The sequence below is a fragment of the Gymnoscopelus microlampas genome, assembly GCF_963454915.1.
Source record: "Gymnoscopelus microlampas genome assembly, chromosome: 22".
Classification (NCBI taxonomy): domain Eukaryota; kingdom Metazoa; phylum Chordata; class Actinopteri; order Myctophiformes; family Myctophidae; genus Gymnoscopelus; species Gymnoscopelus microlampas.
In genome coordinates, this window is record NC_139959.1 from 16360411 (window position 1) to 16370410 (window position 10000).

General features: G+C 42.3%; 1 protein-coding gene across 2 annotated transcripts in view; it reads left to right on the forward strand.

Annotated features, from left to right (window-relative positions):
• sema5a (sema domain, seven thrombospondin repeats (type 1 and type 1-like), transmembrane domain (TM) and short cytoplasmic domain, (semaphorin) 5A) overlaps positions 1 to 10000 on the forward strand; it is a 162190-nt gene that overhangs the window by 78724 nt on the left and 73466 nt on the right. For both annotated transcript variants that reach the window (XM_084048370.1, XM_084048369.1), the window contains 3 exons: positions 277 to 375; positions 6293 to 6506; positions 8428 to 8713. In XM_084048370.1, coding sequence (XP_083904496.1) covers positions 277 to 375; positions 6293 to 6506; positions 8428 to 8713 — 599 coding nt within the window. The remainder of the gene's footprint in view (positions 1 to 276; positions 376 to 6292; positions 6507 to 8427; positions 8714 to 10000) is intronic.

The window sequence follows — 10000 nt, forward strand, 5'->3', positions numbered from 1 at the left end:
TCGCCTCTGTCAGCCTTTATCCATGTTCTGCACAACAGATCCTGTGATTGGAGTTGATTCTGTCTCATTTGGTGTTGTTACATCTAATTCTGCACTCTGCCTTGCCCTGTAATGACTGCATAGTGGTACCTATGCTGACAGTGTGTGTGTGTGTGTGTGTGTGTGTGTGTGTGTGTGTGTGTGTGTGTGTGTGTGTGTGTGTGTGTGTGTGTGTGTGTGTGTGTGTGTGCGTTCGTGTGCGTTCGTGTGTGCGCGTGTGTGCGTGTGTGTCTACAGGAGGAATGTCAGAACTACATCAGAGTGCTACTGGTGAATGGGAACAGGCTGTTTACGTGTGGAACCAATGCCTTCACCCCCATTTGCACCAACCGAACGGTAAGAAACCAACTCCATGCTCCAAAAGTTTGCTCCCTTGTCATCCGACCTTTATCTCTCTCTGTTTTTCCCCTCTTTATCCCAGTGGTTCTCAAACTTTTTCATGTCAAGGACCCCCAAATTGACACTTATTAGGCCGCAGACCCCCATTTTAAAAGATATGCCAGGGACCCCCATAAGAGAAGATTTTTTACGGCTCTAGCAGTGATTCCCAATCATTTTAATTTCAAGGACCCCCAGTTTGACATGCATTAGGGCTACAGACCCCCATTTAATGGCATTTCTATCACTTGGACCGCAATTTATATATTAAAATCTATGTCAATTTAACTCTGAGAGTGTACAAATGGAACCAAATGGACCCTAACGGGTCCACTTGGTTCCATTTGTACACTCTCAGAGTTACAGACCCATAAGGGTCCATTTGGTGCCTAATCTATCATTTAGCTGGGGACCCCCTGGAACTCCCTCAAGGACCCCTGGGGGTCCCCGGACCCCACTTTGAGTACCAATGCTTTATCCCATCTGATCTCCTCTTGTCTTCTTCCTCTTTCAATGATCTCCCTTTATCTAAATCATGCTTTTGTCCTCTTAAATATAGTTGGGTTTTCCTGTCCTCTCCTCTCTCCGTTGTATAATGACCTGACACGTCTAGCTCTGAATCACGTAGCTTTGGGATGTTTTTGTTTGGTTCCCCTTATTTTGTTTGTCACAAATTGAGAGAGATAAAAAAGGTTTTATATTAATGGAACTATAGAGCTCTATCTCGCAGCTGTCACCTAGTTTCTATTAAGAAAGCCAACAGTGCTAACAACCTCGAAACTTTTTGTAATGTGACAAATGTCTGGCTGAAGTGAAATAACAGACCAGGAGCTGCAAATGTCACAATATCCTCTCCTACCTATTATCGTGATTTGGCCATTTCTGATACAAGGCTACTTCTGCTATTGTTGAGGAGTAAAAGGAGGCAGAGGTTCACTATGACTCATGACATTTGTTTTCTCTCCTAAAGCAATGAACCCAAAGGTCACACGCTCATAAAGGCTGTTTACTGCTGCAAAAATACATATAGCTGAAATGTCACGACATTATTGTGGTGGTATTTTATCAAGCGCTGGCATATTTACCCGCTGTGCGGCCGATAGTGTGAGATATTGCTTGGAAAGTTGCAACAGTCCTGGGATCAGTTGTTGGCAGTCCTAACAGCTTTGATGGATGAACTGAAATGGGGAAGAATATCCAATTAGTTTCATAACCACTGCAAGGTTACTGGTGAACTTCCTCCCTCTGAGACGCACTGCCATTGATGTAAATCATAATGTTGATGGTGATGTTGATATTGATGATGCTGACGGTACTGATGTTGAGATTGATAATGATGATGATGCTAATGATAGCAGTGATGTTAATATTGATAACGATGATGATACTAATGGTAATGGTGGTGTTGTAATTATATTGGTGATTTTGACGATGGGAAAGATGGTGGAGATTTAATGATAGTAAAGATAGCAGGATATTGATGATGGTGGAGATTTAATGATAGTAAAGATAGCAGGATATTGATGATGGTGGAGATTTAATGATAGTAAAGATAGCAGGATATTGATGATGGTGGTGATATTGATGAAGTAAAGATGTTGGTGATACTGATGATGTAAAGATAGTGGTGATCTTGATGAGGGTAAAGATGGCGGTGATTGATGTAGAGAGCCGGCTAAAAACAACGACCTTTGCCGACTAAACTGTATGATCACTGCTATGTGTCCCACTTCCACCTGGTAAAAGTGGTGATAATGATGATGATTAAAACGGTGGTGATATTGATGATGGTAACTGTAGTGATAGTCAGGGGTCATCAATGTGTCCGCACATGGACAGATGTGTCCGTGGCAAGACTTGTCCTTGTCCGAGGCAAATTTTAGATTTTGTTTTTTTACTTAACACTATAATGTTCTTATTTTGATCATAAGACTCAATTACTGAATGTCATTCTCCAGGTTTTCTTCAGAATATGTATGACACGGATTTACTATGAAACTATGACACATTAGGAGTCCACGTTTTATTTTCAAGGACCCCCATATAGCGTTGTGAGCTTGTAGATCTGCTATTTTTTAGGGATGTCCGATATTATCGGCCGATATTAGCATAAAAATTGATATCGGGAAAATATCGGTATCGGTTTTTGAAAAAAAAAAATATTTTTTTTTTTTGGCTTTATAAATAAGTTACAGGAGTTCTTACTGTATATGGTGTGTGTGATATGAAATTTGAGCTTACCCTAATCACAATAATCCCCGCATATATCGGTATCGGTTGATATCGGTATCGGTAATTAAGAGTTGGACAATATCGGTATATCGGTTATCGGTAAAAAAGCCAATATCGGACAACCCTACTATTTTTACTAGTTTGGGTCCCGGGCAAACGTCTGGTTTTGCTTTTGGATCTTGAGCTAAAAGGTTTGGGAACTCCTGGTCTATAGAAACAGTCCGCACTCACAAGGTGAATCTTCTTTGATTTTTTTAATTTACCGCAGCAACAGTCATGACAAACAGTCGCGTTTCGGCTACTCAGGCCTTCATCAACGTTTCAAACGCTGATGCAGTAAATAAAAAAATTCAAATGAAATTCACCTTGTGAGTGCGGACTGTTTCTATAGATATTGATGATGATAATGATGAACAGTAGTGATAGTGGTGATTTTAACAGTGGTGACAGTGGTGACGGTAACAGTGGTGATAGTAGTGGAGTTGATAATGATGGTCCAGAGAAGGATCACAAGGCAGAGGCTTGGGATAATGCCCATGCAGATTGCCCCTATTGCAGAAGACCTAACTGTGACTATACATTTACATTCTGCTCATGCTGATAAGCACGAGCTCCTTGGTTTTGTCATATGGCCACGGATCATGGAGTATGGAAAATTGGAAATCCAACCCAATAATAGATCTTAAATTGCACTTAAATCAAGTTTTTTTTCCCACCACCATATCGCCCTTTAATACTGGGTAACAGAAAATGTGCTCAATAGCTACAATCGTTTCTGAGCTGTGAAGCACAGCCATAGCACCCAGCTGCCTGTGACAGTGGCCGCTCTAGCCGTGCGCATCTCTTTCCATAAAGAAGCAATCAGAGGCATTCAAGTGCTAAAGTCACTCCAGTGTCCTCCTAGTAACGCAGCTGCATGGGCTTTGGATAGAGAAGACTTTCACTCCTGCTGCCTTAATATGCATGGTAGATCCAGTCTAGTCACACTATCTATTTATTCCCTCTGTCGCCTCTCTCCGATGATTTCTAAAAGATCCAATTGACCCAGAAACAGCTATCCCGGCCAATGGAGGGAGTTCCGTCAATACCGGCCTTTCATCACCGGCCAGCGAGCACAGACAGGGCCCGCTCTGTTTCATTCGGTTGGACCGGAGCAGAGGGTGGCAGGAGTTGACGGAACCCTTGATCCGAATTGACCCGTTCCGGGAAGTCAGGATATAAAGTAGCCCCGTTTCTACCCAATTGCTGCTTTAAAATGGGTTCTGGCATCCTGTCAGGAAGTAGAATCTACCTGTTATTCACAGAACTGCAATTGCATCCCACGGTCAGGGAGTGGGTCAATGTTAGACGTGTTTAGGATCTTGAGAGGATGGTACTGTCTCTAACCTTGTGTGTAAGGAAATGGAAAAAATAACCTGTGTTCCAATGAATCCAATGTAGTTATTGTAAGCTCATAAGCTCTTGTTAATTATTTTCTTTGGTTAAATATGTAAAAACCCACAGACAGACTCTTCAACCTGGTGTCCATATTTTCACAATGTGTTGCACCGCAAGCTTGAAGATTGGCTATTTTCACTACTTTACATACTCAATGAATTATAAAACAGGGCACTCATTTATTAAAACATGAAAAGATAAATGGAGTTACAGGATTTCTGCCCGACAGTGATAATATGCTCGAATTTCTTTTAGATGTAAAAGGGTATCACATTGCATCACAACAAGCCATCTGCATTATTTTGTGGAATACTGTACAGTACATTTACCCTCAGAAACTGGCAGATGGAAACAGAAACCATATGTTAAGCTCACATTACTGTGTTTGCTTTCACACCATAAAATCAAATTACATCTCGGATGAAGAAAAGCTATATTCCCGTCTTCAATTTTAAAGGCAGGGTCAGTGAGCTATACCCATTTCTTTTTTTTAGTTATTTTTTCCCCCCTTTTTAGTCATTTTTAATGGGCACAAGTAATGCTGTGTCAGAGCTCAGCACTGGTCATGCTGTAACGTTATTTTTAAATGCGGAGAACTGGATTTGGCTTCCAATTCAAAGGCGGAATGTGAAAGACGGCTGCATGTCTTGTCGAGCGACATGATTAAAATGCAGGGGCCCTTCTCAGTGATGTGGTATGCTGATGGTTTAGCCAGACAAACAGATGGATGCTCTGTCCCATCATTAGAAACCAAACTGCGGAAGAAGCACTTCATCTGGTAGATTTACTTGACTTTAGGAAACTTTTGGTTAGTTTCTTTCCAATTGTGGACTTGAGCCCTATGTGTTTGTTTTGTGTTTACTGTGTGCTAATGACTCCAAATATGTTGACTAGATACCGCTGCCAGCGGGTTTGTTCAACTATCGTGTGTGCGTGCGTGCGTACATGAGAGAGACAGACAGACTGACAATCCGTGGGATTTTGCAAGTATACTGTAACTGGGGTGTGTACAAAACAAAACAAGTAATAATGAGACAAGATATTTTTACCACCGTTCTATTTGCATACTGTATCTGCAAAGGCAAACAGCACATTACCAGGCGTGTCTGGTTTGCATGTAAATGCTGCCCTTTGCCACTTTTGTGCTACATTTTAAGTTTTATGCAGTGATCAGTAGAAACTGGAAATCTCAAGAGGAGCTCTGTTCCAGTAACTCACAGCTCATTGTTTAATCTCTTAACTCAGATGACTATACTCCGCAAGGATCTAAACCAGTCCGTTTGCGTGGGTATTTATAGTCAAGGTGCGTTACTGTGTACATACGATGCATACTAACTTTGTCTACTCTAGGGCCTATGGGTAATTTTCTAACTTTCCGGTGTAAGATTACTGAGGTTTCTCTGTGCTGCTTCACATCTCGTTGCATAATTTCTCTCTGCGTTCACACCGGCAGCTACAAAGATACAGGCTACCATTCATTTTCAATGGAAGACAGCTACATGAAGATACAAAGATACATCCAACTTTTGTAGCTGAGCTACAACAGCTACAAAGCTACAAAAAAGGTTGAGCTGGTTTCAACTTCAGCTATTAGAGCGACAAATATGCTTTGTAGCTTTGTATCTTCGTATCTTTTGTATCTGCCAGTGTGAACGCAGCATTAGGCTTGATTTATACGTTGTTGTGCATCACGCGCCGAAGAATAGCAGATATACAGTAAGCTCACAACACGTTGTGAGCAGACACCTCTTATCTCCGTATTTTAACTTTTTTCGTAAATTAATGTCGTACCTTTTTGCTATTTTTGAATTGGAATCCTGAAAAGTACAATTTTTATTTAATTTAAAGTGCATTTAGTTATACTTACGTTAACTTTATGAACTCAAATACAAATACATTGGACATAAAAAGGACATGTTTGGAATTGTAACAGCTGAAATCAATAATATATCAGTATTCCGATATTAACCTGCGTCCCGCATTAAGTGAAGGTGGGGCCCGCATGTGGCCCCTGGGCCGCCAGTTGCCCATGTATGGCTTATACTGTAGAGCTGCTATCTTAGGCCACCGAACAAGGACGTCGGGCTTTTCCTTTATGCGTCTCTCTCGTCCACGTCCTCCTCCGCCCCCTCAACGCTTACATTCACCCATTCATTCATTCATTCATCCATTTATCCATCCATCCACTCTCTCCATCCATGTTCAGCTGACCAACCTGACGGAGATCCATGACCAGATCAGTGGGATGGCGCGCTGTCCCTACAACCCGCTCCACAACTCCACGGCCCTCATCACCTCCAGCGGGGAGCTGTATGCCGCCACCGCCATGGACTTCTCTGGCCGCGACCCGGCCATCTACCGCAGCCTGGGCGGGATGCCCCCGCTCCGCACCGCCCAGTACAACTCCAAGTGGCTCAACGGTAAGGGGGCCTTGAACTTCTGGCCAGAGACATGCTGTATTAATCCCATTAAGAAAGGGAACGGGATCTGTGTCATTTTAAGATTTCTTTGGCCATAAAAAAAATTGCAGATATACAAGCTCATAGCGCGGCACTCAGTGCCACGCTATGAGCTTGTAGATCTGCTATTTAAAAAAAATCTTGAACATTTGTGCAAATCTTTGAATATATATATATTTTAAAGCGAACATTTGTAACTCAAATCTTTGCTTCTGGGGATTCTACACAATTAATGTCTTCTAAATCCTAACAGTTTAAAAAAATAAAATAACTTATGTTGCTATAATATCAGTGGTTCTCAAACCTTTTTCATGTCAAGGACCCAAAAATGATATGTATTTGTCCACAGACCCTCCCCATCTCAAAATATTTTGTTCTAAGGACCCCCAGAAGCAAAGATTTTCACACATTTTCACGATTTCCCCTCCAAAAATAGCCAAAGAAATCTTAAAACGACACAGATGCGTTCAGAGATTGAATGGGAATTTAATGTAGACTGTCAGTACGTGAGTGGACTGCTACTCAGGAAGTCACCCAGGGTGTTAGATGTTACAGAGAAATGCTGGAATATACAGAGTCATAAAGTGGTGGTAAAACAGAGTGATTGTACCTGCTTTACAGTGAAGAGGAGAGGTAAAGGTGTCTCTCTTGTAATTGCCTTTTGTCCTTTTCTCTAAGCCAAAAGATTGCACAAGCAATAACAAAGCGTTGGGAAAATTGTGTTTTTGAAAAACAAATGTGCATCTTGGCCAGTTCAACCAGTGTCCCGCCTGGAACAAATAACTGATTGAAGAACGGTTTTAGTTGGCTGAGGGTCTACAGAGGGAGTGGGTCATCTTGTCATTCAAAGACTATTATCTGAGTCTCATTTGAATTGAAAAAATACATTTAAAAGTCATCCCCCTTCTGCTGCTATGCAGAACCCTCTTATAAAAGCTTAATAACTAATTTTATGGGGAATTGATTTTTCTTTCTTTCCCTACCTGTGCTGCTGTCCAAAGTTGCGGGGGTGGGGGGTATGGGTGAGCGGTTGGGATGAGAATCATGATGGGAAAGCTCCTCTTTCATTTAAAAGTGAATTAAATCACTGTCAGTGAGAATTAAGTGTGCGGTTTAGATCCAATAATGTCATACATTAAAGATGAACACCTTTGCGATGATGATGTCGCTAGGGTCGCCTGTTTAAAGATAGAGGCGAACGCTATTACACTGCACCTTGTTTTGGTCATTTCTCATCCTAACCTTTAGGTTTGGGGAATGAAAAATGAGTTTTCTTATTGCCACACAAAGCCATTCATAACGCGTCCCATGGTTATTAACACATTTAGACCAGAAAAGAATCTGTGTCATTTTTTGATTTCCTTGGCTATTCAAAAATAGCAGATATACTGTCCGTGCTATGAGCTTATAGATCTGCTATTTTTGAAAATCGTGAAAGTTTGTGCAAATCTTTGAATATATATATTGTTTTAAAGCAAACATTTGCAACTCAAATCTTTGCTTCTGGGGACTCTTTAAAAATTGGGATAAAAGGGATGTTGGGATGATGATAAAAGGGATGTTCCCTTTAAAAAAATATATATATATTTAAATATTTGCACAAATTTTCACGATTAAAAAAAAATGGCAGATCTACAAGCTCATAGCGGCGCTATGCGCTTGTAGATCTGCTATTTTTTAATAGCCAAAGGAATCTTAAAATGACACAGATGCGTTCCCGGTCTTAATGGATTAATACCGATCACCTAACAGTGTGTGGATGTGTGGGCTGTGCACACCCACTCAAGTCAATCAGTCATAACTCTTACTCATTCCTGCATTCTCCTCTCTCTCCCTCTGTTGTGCCCACCTTTCTCTCTCTCTCTCTCTCTCCGACCCGCAGAGCCCAACTTTGTCTCCTCTTATGACATCGGCAACTTCACGTACTTCTTCTTCCGGGAGAATGCGGTGGAGCACGACTGCGGCCGGACCGTGTTTTCCCGCGCCGGCCGTGTCTGCAAGAACGACATCGGCGGCCGCTTTCTGCTGGAGGACACGTGGACCACGTTCATGAAGGCACGGCTCAACTGCTCCCGGCCGGGAGAGATCCCGTTCGGCTACAACGAGCTGCAGGGCACTTTCTACCTGCCTGAGCTGGAGCTGCTCTACGGCATCTTCACCACCAACGTGTGAGTGCTGAGGAGTGACGTGACGATTAACCGCATGAATCATAGTGTCCCTATTCTGCGCATATTGAAATACCGTAGGTGAACGAACATTTGGGGAAAATACGCAAACATATGACACAAACAATTGCTGATCTACAAACTCACAGCGCATGTATCGGCTATTTTCGGCGAGGAGATTTGATGCTGTATAATGAAGTGGCTAGTTGGGCCGATACAGTATCTGGCATTTTCAGATAATCGGCATCAGCTGATGCCCACCCTCATGAATATATACCGGTATCTGCATTAGAGTAGAATAGAGAATAGAATAGTCCCCACTGTCAGTGTATATTTGCACAATGCACACATTGTCTTCTACATTTACCCATCCTATAACTACTAGGAGCAGTGAGCAGCCATTCTATGGCGCTCGGGGAGCAATTAGGGGTTAAGAGTTTTGCTCAGGGACACACATCGACACATTGCTGGCCTGGCCTGGAATCGAACCCGGAACAACCTGGGCCTCTGGCTTCCCAGGCGGACTCACCAACTACTCAGCTGAGACTCATTTCTTTTTTTTATTCATAGAACGTTTTTCTTTTTACAGAGTTTACTTTTTAGATGACTTTTAGACATTTCTTTACATATAAAATAACTAGTAATAATAAGTAGAGTGCAGATCTACATACTGTAAGCGGAGAAAATACCCATTTTTATTTTTCTAACATTTTTCTGTGTTCATGTGAATAATACATTAGTGTTAAATAAATGTTCATTGGAACCAAAAACAAAGAGATGCTGCGGGGTGCTACTGTGTGCACTAACATTGTTTATTTATGTAAGTTCACACATTTCTGCTTTCTCTCAGCTATTGATAAATGTTGTTGTTAAGTGCACTAAAACTGAATTTATTTTTCATTCATGAGTAATTTTTCTTTTGCAAAGTTTAGTTTGGACATTTATTTAGTTGCGAGTTAAATGTCCACCATGAGGCAATTTGTTGTGCAGCATACACATTTAAACCGTGATTGCTCATTCCCGCGATGGCGGCACTTAAATTCATGCATCCATCATAAGGATAATTGCATGTTGTGTGGGAGTTATATAACACACACACACACACACACACAGACAGACACACACACACAGTGGCGGAGCGTCCGGGGAGGCAAGGGAGGCGGCCGCCTCCCGGCCCGCGACCCTGGAGGGCCCGGCCGCCGGGCCCTCCAGGGTCGCGGCCCCGACCCGGTCGCCGCGACCGGGCCGGGGCCGCGACCTCTCCGCGGCGCCTCTCCGCCTCTCATTTAA